Source organism: Hyperolius riggenbachi, chromosome 1 (assembly GCF_040937935.1).
Source record: "Hyperolius riggenbachi isolate aHypRig1 chromosome 1, aHypRig1.pri, whole genome shotgun sequence".
Classification (NCBI taxonomy): domain Eukaryota; kingdom Metazoa; phylum Chordata; class Amphibia; order Anura; family Hyperoliidae; genus Hyperolius; species Hyperolius riggenbachi.
The window spans coordinates 689,860,892-689,878,425 of NC_090646.1; the positions used below are offsets into that span (position 1 = coordinate 689,860,892).

Below are 17,534 nucleotides of genomic sequence, written 5' to 3' on the forward strand. Positions count from 1 at the left end.
GCCTAACCCTAGAGGAGGATCAGAGTATGGTCAGAGGTAGGTGGCCTCATACATGTATATCAAGCCTAACCCTAATCATAGAGGAGGATCAGAGTATGGTCAGAGGTAGGTGGCCTCATACATGTATATTAGGCCTAACCCTAATCATAGAGGAGGATCAGAGTATGGTCAGAGGTAGGTGGCCTCCTACGTGTATATTAGGCCTAACCCTAGAGGAGGATCAGAGTATGGTCAGAGGTGGGTGGCCTCCTACATGTATATCAGGCCTAACCCTAATCATAGAGGAGGATCAGAGTATGGTCAGAGGTGGGTGGCCTCCTACATGTATATCAGGCCTAACCCTAATCATAGAGGAGGATCAGAGTATGGTCAGAGGTGGGTGGCCTCCTACATGTATATCAAGCCTAACCCTAATCATAGAGGAGGATCAGAGTATGGTCAGAGGTGGGTGGCCTCCAACATGTATATCGAGCCTAACTATAATCATAGAGGAGGATCAGAGTATGGTCAGAGGTAGGTGGCCTCCTACATGTATATATCAAGCCTAACCCTAATCATAGAGGAGGATCAGAGTATGGTCAGAGGTAGGTGGCCTCCTACATGTATATCAGGCCTAACCCTAATCATAGAGGAGGATCAGAGTATGGTCAGAGGTAGGTGGCCTCCAACATGTATATCAGGCCTAACCCTAATCATAGAGGAGGATCAGAGTATGGTCAGAGGTAGGTGGCCTCCAACATGTATATCAGGCCTAACCCTAGAGGAGGATCAGATGGTCAGAGGTAGGTGGCCTCATACATGTATATCAAGCCTAACCCTAATCATAGAGGAGGATCAGAGGTGGGTGGCCTCCTACATGTATATCAAGCCTAACCCTAATCATAGAGGAGGATCAGAGTATGGTCAGAGGTAGGTGGCCTCCTACATGTATATCAGGCCTAACCCTAGAGGAGGATCAGAGTATGGTCAGAGGTAGGTGGCCTCATACATGTATATCAAGCCTAACCCTAATCATAGAGGAGGATCAGAGTATGGTCAGAGGTAGGTGGCCTCATACATGTATATATCAAGCCTAACCCTAATCATAGAGGAGGACCAGAGTATGGTCAGAGGTAGGTGGCCTCCTACATGTATATCAGGCCTAACCCTAGAGGAGGATCAGAGTATGGTCAGAGGTAGGTGGCCTCATACATGTATATCAAGCCTAACCCTAGTCATAGAGGAGGATCAGAGTATGGTCAGAGGTAGGTGGCCTCATACATGTATATCAGGCCTAACCCTAATCATAGAGGAGGATCAGCGTATAGTCAGAGGTAGGTGGCCTCCTACATGTATATCAGGCCTAACCCTAATCATAGAGGAGGATCAGAGTATGGTCAGAGGTAGGTGGCCTCCTACATGTATATTAGGCCTAACCCTAGAGGAGGATCAGAGTATGGTCAGAAGTAGGTGGCCTCCTACATGTATATCAAGCCTAACCCTAATCATAGAGGAGGATCAGAGTATGGTCAGAGGTGGGTGGCCTCCTACATGTATATCAAGCCTAACCCTAATCATAGAGGAGGATCAGAGTATGGTCAGAGGTAGGTGGCCTCCTACATTGTATATCAGGCCTAACCCTAGAGGAGGATCAGAGTATGGTCAGAGGTAGGTGGCCTCATACATGTATATCAAGCCTAACCCTAGTCATAGAGGAGGATCAGAGTATGGTCAGAGGTAGGTGGCCTCATACATGTATATCAGGCCTAACCCTAATCATAGAGGAGGATCAGCGTATAGTCAGAGGTAGGTGGCCTCCTACATGTATATCAGGCCTAACCCTAATCATAGAGGAGGATCAGAGTATGGTCAGAGGTAGGTGGCCTCCTACATGTATATCAGGCCTAACCCTAGAGGAGGATCAGAGTATGGTCAGAGGTAGGTGGCCTCATACATGTATATCAAGCCTAACTATAATCATAGAGGAGGATCAGAGTATGGTCAGAGGTAGGTGGCCTCCTACATGTATATATCAAGCCTAACCCTAATCATAGAGGAGGATCAGAGTATGGTCAGAGGTAGGTGGCCTCCTACATGTATATCAGGCCTAACCCTAATCATAGAGGAGGATCAGAGTATGGTCAGAGGTAGGTGGCCTCCAACATGTATATCAGGCCTAACCCTAGAGGAGGATCAGATGGTCAGAGGTAGGTGGCCTCATACATGTATATCAAGCCTAACCCTAATCATAGAGGAGGATCAGAGGTGGGTGGCCTCCTACATGTATATCAAGCCTAACCCTAATCATAGAGGAGGATCAGAGTATGGTCAGAGGTAGGTGGCCTCCTACATGTATATCAGGCCTAACCCTAGAGGAGGATCAGAGTATGGTCAGAGGTAGGTGGCCTCATACATGTATATCAAGCCTAACCCTAATCATAGAGGAGGATCAGAGTATGGTCAGAGGTAGGTGGCCTCATACATGTATATATCAAGCCTAACCCTAATCATAGAGGAGGACCAGAGTATGGTCAGAGGTAGGTGGCCTCCTACATGTATATCAGGCCTAACCCTAGAGGAGGATCAGAGTATGGTCAGAGGTAGGTGGCCTCATACATGTATATCAAGCCTAACCCTAGTCATAGAGGAGGATCAGAGTATGGTCAGAGGTAGGTGGCCTCATACATGTATATCAGGCCTAACCCTAATCATAGAGGAGGATCAGCGTATAGTCAGAGGTAGGTGGCCTCCTACATGTATATCAGGCCTAACCCTAATCATAGAGGAGGATCAGAGTATGGTCAGAGGTAGGTGGCCTCCTACATGTATATTAGGCCTAACCCTAGAGGAGGATCAGAGTATGGTCAGAAGTAGGTGGCCTCCTACATGTATATCAAGCCTAACCCTAATCATAGAGGAGGATCAGAGTATGGTCAGAGGTGGGTGGCCTCCTACATGTATATCAAGCCTAACCCTAATCATAGAGGAGGATCAGAGTGTGGTCAGAGGTAGGTGGCCTCCTACATTGTATATCAGGCCTAACCCTAGAGGAGGATCAGAGTATGGTCAGAGGTAGGTGGCCTCGTACATGTATATCAAGCCTAACCCTAGTCATAGAGGAGGATCAGAGTATGGTCAGAGGTAGGTGGCCTCATACATGTATATCAGGCCTAACCCTAATCATAGAGGAGGATCAGCGTATAGTCAGAGGTAGGTGGCCTCCTACATGTATATCAGGCCTAACCCTAATCATAGAGGAGGATCAGAGTATGGTCAGAGGTAGGTGGCCTCCTACATGTATATCAGGCCTAACCCTAGAGGAGGATCAGAGTATGGTCAGAGGTAGGTGGCCTCATACATGTATATATCAAGCCTAACCCTAATCATAGAGGAGGATCAGAGTATGGTCAGAGGCGGGTGGCCTCCAATATGTATATCGAGCCTAACCCTAATCATAGAGGAGGATCAGAATATGGTCAGAGGTGGGTGGCCTCCTACATGTATATCGAGCCTAACCCTAGAGAAGGATCAGAGTATGGTCAGAGGTGGGTGGCCTCGTACATGTATATCAAGCCTAACCCTAATCATAGAGGAGGATCAGAGTATGGTCAGAGGTAGGTGGCCTCCTACATGTATATCAGGCCTAACCCTAATCATAGAGGAGGATCAGAGTATGGTCAGAGGTGGGTGGCCTCCAACATGTATATCGAGCCTAACTCTAATCATAGAGGAGGATCAGAGTATGGTCAGAGGTAGGTGGCCTCCTACATGTATATATCAAGCCTAACCCTAATCATAGAGGAGGATCAGAGTATGGTCAGAGGTAGGTGGCCTCCTACATGTATATCCGGCCTGCCTATTCCTAGAGGAGGATCAGAGTATGGTCAGAGGTAGGTGGCCTCATACATGTATATCAAGCCTAACCCTAATCATAGAGGAGGATCAGAGTATGGTCAGAGGTAGGTGGCCTCATACATGTATATTAGGCCTAACCCTAATCATAGAGGAGTATCAGAGTATGGTCAGAGGTAGGTGGCCTCCAACATGTATATCAAGCCTAACTCTAATCATAGAGGAGGATCAGAGTATGGTCAGAGGTAGGTGGCCTCCTACATGTATATTAGGCCTAACCCTAGAGGAGGATCAGAGTATGGTCAGAGGTAGGTGGCCTCCTACATGTATATCAGGCCTAACCCTAATCATAGAGGAGGATCAGAGTATGGTCAGAGGTAGGTGGCCTCCTACAAGTATATTAGGCCTAACCCTAGAGGAGGATCAGAGTATGGTCAGAGGTGGGTGGCCTCCTACATGTATATCAGGCCTAACCCTAATCATAGAGGAGGATCAGAGTATGGTCAGAGGTGGGTGGCCTCCTACATGTATATCAAGCCTAACCCTAATCATAGAGGAGGATCAGAGTATGGTCAGAGGTGGGTGGCCTCCAACATGTATATCGAGCCTAACTATAATCATAGAGGAGGATCAGAGTATGGTCAGAGGTAGGTGGCCTCCTACATGTATATATCAAGCCTAACCCTAATCATAGAGGTGGATCAGAGTATGGTCAGAGGTAGGTGGCCTCCTACATGTATATCAAGCCTAACCCTAATCATAGAGGAGGATCAGAGGTGGGTGGCCTCCTACATGTATATCAAGCCTAACCCTAATCATAGAGGAGGATCAGAGTATGGTCAGAGGTAGGTGGCCTCCTACATGTATATCAGGCCTAACCCTAGAGGAGGATCAGAGTATGGTCAGAGGTAGGTGGCCTCATACATGTATATCAAGCCTAACCCTAATCATAGAGGAGGATCAGAGTATGGTCAGAGGTAGGTGGCCTCATACATGTATATATCAGGCCTAACCCTAATCATAGAGGAGGATCAGAGTATGGTCAGAGGTAGGTGGCCTCCTACATGTATATCAGGCCTAACCCTAATCATAGAGGAGGATCAGAGTATGGTCAGAGGTAGGTGGCCTCCTACATGTATATCGAGCCTAACCCTAATCATAGAGGAGGATCAGAGTATAGTCAGAGGTAGCTGGCCTCCTTCATACTGTATATACCGGGCCTGATCATAGAGGAGGATCAGAGTATGGTCAGAGGTAGGTGGCCTCCAACATGTATATCAGGCCTAACCCTAATCATAGAGGAGGATCAGAGTATGGTCAGAGGTAGGTGGCCTCCTACATGTATATTAGGCCTAACCCTAGAGGAGGATCAGAGTATGGTCAGAGGTAGGTGGCCTCCTACATGTATATCAGGCCTAACCCTAATCATAGAGGAGGATCAGAGTATGGTCAGAGGTAGGTGGCCTCCTACATGTATATCGAGCCTAACCCTAATCATAGAGGAGGATCAGAGTATAGTCAGAGGTAGGTGGCCTCCTTCATACTGTATATACCGGGCCTGATCATAGAGGAGGATCAGAGTATGGTCAGAGGTAGGTGGCCTCCAACATGTATATCAGGCCTAACCCTAATCATAGAGGAGAATCAGAGTATGGTCAGAGGTAGGTGGCCTCCTACATGTATATTAGGCCTAACCCTAGAGGAGGATCAGAGTATGGTCAGAAGTAGGTGGCCTCCTACATGTATATCAAGCCTAACCCTAATCATAGAGGAGGATCAGAGTATGGTCAGAGGTGGGTGGCCTCCTACATGTATATCAAGCCTAACCCTAATCATAGAGGAGGATCAGAGTATGGTCAGAGGTAGGTGGCCTCCTACATTGTATATCAGGCCTAACCCTAGAGGAGGATCAGAGTATGGTCAGAAGTAGGTGGCCTCCTACATGTATATCAAGCCTAACCCTAATCATAGAGGAGGATCAGAGTATGGTCAGAGGTGGGTGGCCTCCTACATGTATATCAAGCCTAACCCTAATCATAGAGGAGGATCAGAGTATGGTCAGAGGTAGGTGGCCTCCTACATTGTATATCAGGCCTAACCCTAGAGGAGGATCAGAGTATGGTCAGAGGTAGGTGGCCTCATACATGTATATCAGGCCTAACCCTAATCATAGAGGAGGATCAGCGTATAGTCAGAGGTAGGTGGCCTCCTACATGTATATCAGGCCTAACCCTAATCATAGAGGAGGATCAGAGTATGGTCAGAGGTAGGTGGCCTCCTACATGTATATCAGGCCTAACCCTAGAGGAGGATCAGAGTATGGTCAGAGGTAGGTGGCCTCATACATGTATATATCAAGCCTAACCCTAATCATAGAGGAGGATCAGAGTATGGTCAGAGGCGGGTGGCCTCCAATATGTATATCGAGCCTAACCCTAATCATAGAGGAGGATCAGAATATGGTCAGAGGTGGGTGGCCTCCTACATGTATATCGAGCCTAACCCTAGAGAAGGATCAGAGTATGGTCAGAGGTGGGTGGCCTCGTACATGTATATCAAGCCTAACCCTAATCATAGAGGAGGATCAGAGTATGGTCAGAGGTAGGTGGCCTCCTACATGTATATCAGGCCTAACCCTAGAGGAGGATCAGAGTATGGTCAGAGGTAGGTGGCCTCCTACATGTATATCAAGCCTAACCCTAATCATAGAGGAGGATCAGAGTATGGTCAGAGGTAGGTGGCCTCCTACATTTATATCAGGCCTAACCCTAATCATAGAGGAGGATCAGAGTATGGTCAGAGGTGGGTGGCCTCCAACATGTATATCGAGCCTAACTCTAATCATAGAGGAGGATCAGAGTATGGTCAGAGGTAGGTGGCCTCCTACATGTATATATCAAGCCTAACCCTAATCATAGAGGAGGATCAGAGTATGGTCAGAGGTAGGTGGCCTCCTACATGTATATCCGGCCTGCCTATTCCTAGAGGAGGATCAGAATATGGTCAGAGGTAGGTGGCCTCATACATGTATATCAAGCCTAACCCTAATCATAGAGGAGGATCAGAGTATGGTCAGAGGTAGGTGGCCTCATACATGTATATTAGGCCTAACCCTAATCATAGAGGAGGATCAGAGTATGGTCAGAGGTAGGTGGCCTCCAACATGTATATCAAGCCTAACTCTAATCATAGAGGAGGATCAGAGTATGGTCAGAGGTAGGTGGCCTCCTACATGTATATTAGGCCTAACCCTAGAGGAGGATCAGAGTATGGTCAGAGGTGGGTGGCCTCCTACATGTATATCAGGCCTAACCCTAATCATAGAGGAGGATCAGAGTATGGTCAGAGGTGGGTGGCCTCCTACATGTATATCAAGCCTAACCCTAATCATAGAGGAGGATCAGAGTATGGTCAGAGGTGGGTGGCCTCCTACATGTATATATCAAGCCTAACCCTAATCATAGAGGTGGATCAGAGTATGGTCAGAGGTAGGTGGCCTCCTACATGTATATCAAGCCTAACCCTAATCATAGAGGAGGATCAGAGGTGGGTGGCCTCCTACATGTATATCAAGCCTAACCCTAATCATAGAGGAGGATCAGAGTATGGTCAGAGGTAGGTGGCCTCCTACATGTATATCAGGCCTAACCCTAGAGGAGGATCAGAGTATGGTCAGAGGTAGGTGGCCTCATACATGTATATCAAGCCTAACCCTAATCATAGAGGAGGATCAGAGTATGGTCAGAGGTAGGTGGCCTCATACATGTATATATCAGGCCTAACCCTAATCATAGAGGAGGATCAGAGTATGGTCAGAGGTAGGTGGCCTCCTACATGTATATCAGGCCTAACCCTAATCATAGAGGAGGATCAGAGTATGGTCAGAGGTAGGTGGCCTCCTACATGTATATCGAGCCTAACCCTAATCATAGAGGAGGATCAGAGTATAGTCAGAGGTAGGTGGCCTCCTTCATACTGTATATACCGGGCCTGATCATAGAGGAGGATCAGAGTATGGTCAGAGGTAGGTGGCCTCCAACATGTATATCAGGCCTAACCCTAATCATAGAGGAGGATCAGAGTATGGTCAGAGGTAGGTGGCCTCCTACATGTATATTAGGCCTAACCCTAGAGGAGGATCAGAGTATGGTCAGAGGTAGGTGGCCTCCTACATGTATATCAGGCCTAACCCTAATCATAGAGGAGGATCAGAGTATGGTCAGAGGTAGGTGGCCTCCTACATGTATATCGAGCCTAACCCTAATCATAGAGGAGGATCAGAGTATAGTCAGAGGTAGGTGGCCTCCTTCATACTGTATATACCGGGCCTGATCATAGAGGAGGATCAGAGTATGGTCAGAGGTAGGTGGCCTCCAACATGTATATCAGGCCTAACCCTAATCATAGAGGAGGATCAGAGTATGGTCAGAGGTAGGTGGCCTCCTACATGTATATTAGGCCTAACCCTAGAGGAGGATCAGAGTATGGTCAGAGGTAGGTGGCCTCCAACATGTATATCAAGCCTAACCCTAATCATAGAGGAGGATTAGAGTATGGTCAGAGGCGGGTGGCCTCCAACATGTATATCGAGCCTAACCCTAATCATAGAGGAGGATCAGAATATGGTCAGAGGTAGGTGGCCTCATACATGTATATCAAGCCTAACCCTAATCATAGAGGAGGATCAGAGTATGGTCAGAGGTAGGTGGCCTCCTACATGTATATCGAGCCTAACCCTAATCATAGAGGAGGATCAGAGTATGGTCAGAGGTAGGTGGCCTCCTACATGTATATCAGGCCTAACCCTAGAGGAGGATCAGAGTATGGTCAGAGGTAGGTGGCCTCCTACATGTATATCAAGCCTAACCCTAATCATAGAGGAGGATCAGAGTATGCTCAGAGGTAGGTGGCCTCCTACATGTATATCAAGCCTAACCCTAATCATAGAGGAGGATCAGAGTATGGTCAGAGGTAGGTGGCCTCCTACATGTATATCAGGCCTAACCCTAACCCTAGAGGAGGATCAGAGTATGGTCAGAGGTAGGTGGCCTCCTATATGTATATCAGTCCTAACCCTAGAGGAGGATCAGAGTATGGTCAGAGGTAGGTGGCTTCCTACATGTATATCAGGCCTAACCGTAATCATAGAGGAGGATCAGAGTATGGTCAGAGGTGGGTGGCCTCCTACATGTATATCAGGCCTAACCCTAATCATAGAGGAGGATCAGAGTATGGTCAGAGGTAGGTGGCCTCCTACATGTATATCGAGCCTAACCCTAGAGGAGGATCAGAGTATGGTCAGAGGTAGGTGGCCTCCAACATGTATATCGAGCCTAACCCTAATCATAGAGGAGGATCAGAGTATGGTCAGAGGTAGGTGGCCTCCTACATGTATATCAGGCCTAACCCTAATCATAGAGGAGGATCAGAGTATGGTCAGAGGTAGGTGGCCTCCTTCATACTGTATATACCGGGCCTAATCATAGAGGAGGATCAGAGTATGGTCAGAGGTAGGTGGCCTCCTACATGTATATCAGGCCTAACCTTAATCATAGAGGATGATCAGAGTATGGTCAGAGGTAGGTGGCCTCCTACATGTATATCAAGCCTAACCCTAATCATAGAGGAGGATCAGAGTATGGTCAGAGGTAGGTGGCCTCCAACATGTATATCGAGCCTAACCCTAATCATAGAGGAGGATCAGAATATGGTCAGAGGTAGGTGGCCTCATACATGTATATCGAGCCTAACCCTAATCATAGAGGAGGATCAGAGTATGGTCAGAGGTAGGTGGCCTCCTACATACTGTATATACCGGGCCTAATCATAGAGGATGATCAGAGTATGGTCAGAGGTGGGTGGCCTCCAACATGTATATCGAGCCTAACCCTAATCATAGAGGAGGATCAGAATATGGTCAGAGGTAGGTGGCCTCCTACATGTATATCGAGCCTAACCCTAGAGGAGGATCAGAATATGGTCAGAGGTAGGTGGCCTACTACATGTATATCGAGCCTAACCCTAGAGGAGGATCAGAATATGGTCAGAGGTAGGTGGCCTCCAACATGTATATCGAGCCTAACCCTAATCATAGAGGAGGATCAGAGTATGGTCAGAGGTAGGTGGCCTCCTACATGTATATCGAGCCTAACCCTAGAGGAGGATCAGAGTATGGTCAGAGGTGGGTGGCCTCCTACATGTATATCGATCCTAACCCTAGAGGAGGATCAGAATATGGTCAGAGGTGGGTGGCCTCCTACATGTATATCAAGCCTAACCCTAATCATAGAGGATGATCAGAGTATGGTCAGAGGTAGGTGGCCTCCTACATGTATATCGATCCTAACCCTAGAGGAGGATCAGAATATGGTCAGAGGTGGGTGGCCTCCTACATGTATATCAAGCCTAACCCTAATCATAGAGGATGATCAGAGTATGGTCAGAGGTAGGTGGCCTCCTACATGTATATCGATCCTAACCCTAGAGGAGGATCAGAGTATGGTCAGAGGTAGGTGGCCTCCTACATGTATATCAGGCCTAACCCTAGAGGAGGATCAGAGTATGGTCAGAGGTAGGTGGCCTCCTACATGTATATCGAGTCTAACCCTAGAGAAGGATCAGAGTATGGTCAGAGGTAGGTGGCCTCCTACATGTATATCAAGCCTAACCCTAATCATAGAGGAGGATCAGAGTATGGTCAGAGGTAGGTGGACTCCTACATGTATATCAAGCCTAACACTAGAGGAGGATCAGAGTATGGTCAGAGGTAGGTGGCCTCCTGCATGTATATCAGGCCTAACCCTAATCATAGAGGAGGATCAGAGTATGGTCAGAGGTGGGTGGCCTCCAACATGTATATCGAGCCTAACTCTAATCATAGAGGAGGATCAGAGTATGGTCAGAGGTAGGTGGACTCCTACATGTATATCAAGCCTAACCCTAATCATAGAGGATGATCAGAGTATGGTCAGAGGTGGGTGGCCTCCTACATATATATTGAGCCTAACCCTAGAGGAGGATCAGAATATGGTCAGAGGTGGGTGGCCTCCTACATGTATATCAAGCCTAACCCTAATCATAGAGGATGATCAGAGTATGGTCAGAGGTGGGTGGCCTCCTACATGTATATCGAGCCTAACCCTAGAGGAGGATCCGAGTATGGTCAGAGGTAGGTGGCGTCCTACATGTATATCGAGCCTAACCCTAGAGGAGGATGAGAGTATGGTCAGAGGTAGGTGGCCTCCAACATACTGTATATACTGGGCCTAATCATAGAGGAGAATCAGAGTATGGTCAGAGGTAGGTGGCCTCCTACATGTATATCGAGCCTAACCCTAGTAGAGGATCCGAGTATGGTCAGAGGTAGGTGGCCTCCTACATGTATATCGAGCCTAACCCTAGAGGAGGATGAGAGTATGGTCAGAGGTAGGTGGCCTCCAACATACTGTATATACTGGGCATAATCATAGAGGAGAATCAGAGTATGGTCAGAGGTAGGTGGCCTCCTACATGTATATCGAGCCTAACCCTAGAGGAGGATCAGAGTATGGTCAGAGGTAGGTGGCCTCCAACATACTGTATATACTGGGCCTAATCATAGAGGAGAATCAGAGTATGGTCAGAGGTAGGTGGCCTCCTACATGTATATCGAGCCTAACCCTAGAGAAGGATCAGAGTATGGTCAGAGGTAGGTGGCCTCCAACATACTGTATATACCGGGCCTAATCATAGAGCAGGATCAGAGTATGGTCAGAGGTAGGTGGCCTCCTACATGTATATCAGGCCTAACCCTAGAGGAGGATCAGAGTATGGTCAGAGGTGGGTGACCTCCTACATGTATATATCAAGCCTAACCCTAATCATAGAGGAGGATCAGAGTATGGTCAGAGGTAGGTGGCCTCATACATGTATATCAAGCCTAACCCTAATCATAGAGGAGGATCAGAGTATGGTCAGAGGTAGGTGGCCTCATACATGTATATATCAAGCCTAACCCTAATCATAGAGGAGGATCAGAGTATGGTCAGAGGTAGGTGGCCTCCAACATGTATATCGAGCCTAACCCTAATCATAGAGGAGGATCAGAATATGGTCAGAGGTAGGTGGCCTCGTACATGTATATCAAGCCTAACCCTAATCATAGAGGAGGATCAGAGTATGGTCAGAGGTAGGTGGCCTCCTACATGTATATCGAGCCTAACCCTAATCATAGAGGAGGATCAGAGTATGGTCAGAGGTAGGTGGCCTCCTACATGTATATCAGGCCTAACCCTAGAGGAGGATCAGAGTATGGTCAGAGGTAGGTGGCCTCCTACATGTATATCGAGCCTAACCCTAGAGAAGGATCAGAATATGGTCAGAGGTAGGTGGCCTCCTACATGTATATCAAGCCTAACCCTAATCATAGAGGAGGATCAGAGTATGGTCAGAGGTAGGTGGCCTCCTACATGTATATCAGGCCTAACCCTAACCCTAGTGGAGGATCAGAGTATGGTCAGAGGTAGGTGGCCTCCTACATGTATATCAGGCCTAACCCTAGAGGAGGATCAGAGTATGGTCAGAGGTAGGTGGCCTCCTACATGTATATCAGGCCTAACCCTAGAGGAGGATCAGAGTATGGTCAGAGGTGGGTGGCCTCCTACATGTATATCAGGCCTAACCCTAATCATAGAGGAGGATCAGAGTATGGTCAGAGGTAGGTGGCCTCCTACATGTATATCGAGCCTAACCCTAGAGGAGGATCAGAGTATGGTCAGAGGTAGGTGGCCTCCAACATGTATATCGAGCCTAACCCTAATCATAGAGGAGGATTAGAGTATGGTCAGAGGTAGGTGGCCTCCTACATGTATATCAGGCCTAACCCTAATTATAGAGGAGGATCAGAGTATGGTCAGAGGTAGGTGGCCTCCAACATGTATATCGAGCCTAACCCTAATCATAGAGGAGGATCAGAATATGGTCAGAGGTAGGTGGCCTCATACATGTATATCGAGCTTAACCCTAGAGGAGGATCAGAGTATGGTCAGAGGTAGGTGGCCTCCTACATGTATATCAGGCCTAACCCTAGAGGAGGATCAGAGTATGGTCAGAGGTGGGTGGCCTCCTACATGTATATTAGGCCTAATCATAGAGGAGGATCAGAGTATGGTCAGAGGTAGGTGGCCTCCTACATGTATATCGAGCCTAACCCTAATCATAGAGGAGGATCAGAGTATGGTCAGAGGTAGGTGGCCTCCTACATACTGTATATACCGGGCCTAATCATAGAGGATGATCGGAGTATGGTCAGAGGTGGGTGGCCTCCAACATGTATATTGAGCCTAACCCTAATCATAGAGGAGGATCAGAGTATGGTCAGAGGTAGGTGGCCTCCTACATGAATATCGAGCCTAACCCTAGAGGAGGATCAGAGTATGGTCAGAGGTGGGTGGCCTCCTACATGTATATTAGGCCTAACCCTAATCATAGAGGAGGATCAGAGTATGGTCAGAGGTAGGTGGCCTCCTACATGTATATCGATCCTAACCCTAGAGGAGGATCAGAATATGGTCAGAGGTGGGTGGCCTCCTACATGTATATCAAGCCTAACCCTAATCATAGAGGATGATCAGAGTATGGTCAGAGGTGGGTGGCCTCCTACATATATATTGAGCCTAACCCTAATCATAGAGGAGGATCAGAGTATGGTCAGAGGTAGGTGGCCTCCTACATTGTATATCGAGCCTAACCCTAGAGGAGGATCCGAGTATGGTCAGAGGTAGGTGGCCTCCTACATGTATATCGAGCCTAACCCTAGAGGAGGATGAGAGTATGGTCAGAGGTAGGTGGCCTCCAACATACTGTATATACTGGGCCTAATCATAGAGGAGAATCAGAGTATGGTCAGAGGTAGGTGGCCTCCTACATGTATATCGAGCCTAACCCTAGAGGAGGATCCGAGTATGGTCAGAGGTAGGTGGCCTCCTACATGTATATCGAGCCTAACCGTAGAGGAGGATCAGAGTATGGTCAGAGGTAGGTGGCCTCCAACATACTGTATATACTGGGCCTAATCATAGAGGAGGATCAGAGTATGATCAGAGGTAGGTGGCCTCCAACATACTGTATATACCGGGCCTAATCATAGAGCAGGATCAGAGTATGGTCAGAGGTAGGTGGCCTCCTACATATACAGTGTGGTGATATATTGTGGTGCTGATAATGTTAAGGATAATAACAGAACATATTTCTGTCCTTTTTCTGTCTACTGGGTAAAACCTTAGATGTGTATTGTGCTTGGGAGTAATTGGTCGCCTGGCCAGAATAAACTGAAGGATAATGTGAATCTGCATGTAAATGTACATTACCTCTGCCCTCATTGTCCAGCAGGGGAAACTGTGTCTACTGCTAATTAGCTGCCAATTGAGGAAGAATAGGCTGGTCGGCATGGCTTTTGAACTCCGGAGTCAGCCATTGTCCCATTATGCAAAGCAAGCCTACCAGAGTCTTGGAGACAGGGGAAGCTGACACCTGAAGGTTTGAAATGTACATGACAGCTGGAAGGGGTTGGAAATCTCTGCAGACTTTAACCAGTTCACCCCCAAGGGTTTTTATCCTAATGGACCACAGCAATTTTCAGTTGTCAGTGCTCCTCCCTTTTATTCCCTAATAACCTTATTACTATTTAGCACAAGAAAATGACCTATACCTCGTTTTTTTCGCCACCAATTACGCTTTTTGAGGATAGTACATTTTGCTAAGAATTTTTTTATTCTAAATGCGTTTTAATGAGAATAACAGAAAAAAAAGAAAAAAAAAATCATTATTTCTCAGTATTCAGCCATTATAGTTTTAAAATTAAACATTCTCCTGTGGATAAAACAAACACGTTTTATTTGCCCAGTTGTCCCGATTATTAAACCGTTTAAATTATGTCCCTATCACAATGTATGGCGACAGTATATTATTTTGAAATATAAGTGTTATTTTTCTGTTTTGTTTTTTTTTTTTTGTTCTGGCCATAATTACAAGCCCCTATGTAATAAATTAAAATTAATTTTCCCCCATAAAATATAGATTAAAAAAGCTGAGTCCCTAAGGCAACTTTTATTAATGATGTGTATGTACTTGAAAATGTATGTATTTTGTAGGTGTAATATACTTTTTGGCCACAAGATGGCGCTAGTGAACACTCGTTATAGGAAGTGTTCACTTTTTTTTTTTTTTACACTTTATTTAATTGTTACATTTCCTGTTTTTGTGAATGGACGTAGCCGCTGTTCGCGGTCACGTCCATTCACTCCAGGCACTGCGATTGGGTAGAGGACCTCTTCCTCAATCACCCAGCACGGGATCCTGACAGAAACAGTAGCGGCGCGCACACGGCGGGAACGCGCGACGTATTAAAACGTCATGTTGCCGTTAATAGCGGTAAGCATGACGTTTTAATACGTTAGGATGTCAATAAATGGTTAAAAACGGAGACAGGAAAGCTTTGATGCTAGGAAATAATGTTGAGGAAGCCTTTTGATGTATGTTTGGATACAATCTTACCTGTTGAATTCTGCAACCTTCAAAAAGCTAAAACAGGAACCCTTTAAAGTTTGCATATCACAGGAAGACTAGGACAAGCGTTCGGTGATGTCACAAATGGGGAAATTGCATTAGTTCCTGGGGGCTGGACATTAAATGCCCCAGGGGACACTTCGGACTATTTAAGTTGGTCCAGGACAGTCACAGGGCATCTTCTCCTGGAGATAGCGCATAGCTAGGGATGATCTCGACTCCTGGTCGAAAAACCGGCGTGCTCCCACCAACAACGTTTAGACCTTTAAGTTGGTAACGTTTTAATCCCCATTTTTATTTTTACGCAAATATCTTTGTGTGTATTTTTGTAACTTTTATCTTATAACTTTTACTTTGTAACTTTTTTACTTTGTTTTTGTACATCTTTTGTATATATTAAGTTCTGCATTGTTCCATGTTTTTTATGGAATATTAAATTGTTATTTAATAAGCTTGACGCTGTACTAAACTAACACTCATAGCCTAGAAGAGACTGCAGTGTAACTGTGTATAAGTCCATGCCTAATTGTATGCTTGAACAACACAACCATATGAAATTGTAATTGCAATGTGTGTATGGGGCACTTCTGCGCTCGACAGCAGAGTGGGAGTGGCTAACAGTATCTTTTGGAACGACTGTTAGTGGTTTTGCTGCACGACAGTGTAACTTGCATTACAAGTCAGTGCCTGATTGTGCTGTTACTGTACAACTGTACTGTGTGTGTGGGTGCGTGGCGTTCCCGTATTCGGCCTAAAGCGCAAAGCTGACCCGAATATGAAAATGCGGATTGCGTGAGCGCTCGACAGCAGAGTGGACGTGTCTAGCAAACCGCTAGTGGTGGCAGGGAGAAGTGTTCTGAGGGGTCACAGCCTTGTTTGTAGCTTGAATAAGGCTGCTCCCCGCTTGATCTGGTCAAACCCGCAGTCGGGAACCGTATACGCAGGCGTGCCGCGGGCCGGTTCCTGACATACAGTATATCGGGCCTAACCCTAATCCATGAAGTTGGACAGCACTGTACTAGATTATCAATAGATAAAACTGAAAGCTATTGGCTCTAGTACTCACCCTTGTGGAATCCCACTGCGCACCACTTCCCCATTTACAGTATGATCCGTTAACAACCACTCTAACAACCACTCTTTTGGTCACTTAAACAGTTCTCTATCCCCGTACAGTGAACACTTTGATTTTAGATTAATCGTTAAAAATAAATAAATGCATCAAGCTTATCTAGGGTTTTTACAAAAGATGAGTAGCTACTGTATGTCTGACAATGTACCGACCGTTCCCTTTCAGGCAGACGTTATATCCGGGAGGGGTGGCTATCTCTTGTGCCACCTTCTGGAGAAGATGTGAAGCACAGAATGCTCTTCCTATTCTCTGATGTCCTGGCCGTCACCTCTCCATGTCACCCCTTACACCCAGTGAACGCCCATAAGTTCTCCTGTCTAGCCCTCTACCCGCTGAGAGAATGTCAAGTGGAGAGGGTGCTAGGCCATACCCAGAGCCAGGGTGGCCTCATCAGCGTGAGTTCTCAAGAGTTCCGAAACTTGTCTACCTAAATTTCATTCATCCCTTCTGTCAGGCCTACACCTTCATATACCGTATTTTTCGGAATATAAGACGCACTTTTTCTTCCCCAAAACTGGGGGGGGGAAGTGGGTGCGTCTTATATTCCAAAGGTACGGTATTTTCGCCCCATAACATACTTACCGGATCCTGCCGCCGCGATCCTAGCCTCCTTCGTCTGTCTGCCGTCATCCAATGTCGCAGCAGCCGTCATCAGAGGGTCCAGCAATCCCATCCAGTATCCCCGACTGATCCCCGCTCTTTAAGTGTCCAAGTCGCCGGCTCCTCTTCACTGCAGTCATGCTTGTATGCAGGCTCGCGGTGATCACGCGGTGATTACGCGCTGCCGGGGCCGCCTTCCTCCATAGTTACGGCGTCCTCTTCTTAGATACAGTGCCCCCTTCTGTGTGACGAGCGGCGCATGTGCGCCGGGGTCACGCATGACGTCAGGCGCACGTGCGCCGCTCGTCACGCAGAAGGGGGCACTGTATCTAAGAAGAGGACGCCGTAACTATGGAGGAAGGCGGCCCCGGCAGCGCGTAATCACCGCGTGATCACCCCGAGGCTGCATACAAGCATGACTGCAGCG

At 47.0% G+C, this 17,534-nt stretch overlaps 1 protein-coding gene across 1 annotated transcript in view; it reads left to right on the plus strand.

Moving 5' to 3' along the window:
- The window catches only part of ARHGEF39 (Rho guanine nucleotide exchange factor 39), a 175,182-nt gene that overhangs the window by 125,575 nt on the left and 32,073 nt on the right, over window positions 1-17,534 (plus strand). Inside the window, exon 5 of the mRNA XM_068272778.1 lies at window positions 16,673-16,902. Within this exon, the coding sequence (XP_068128879.1) occupies window positions 16,673-16,902 (230 nt within the window). The remainder of the gene's footprint in view (window positions 1-16,672; window positions 16,903-17,534) is intronic.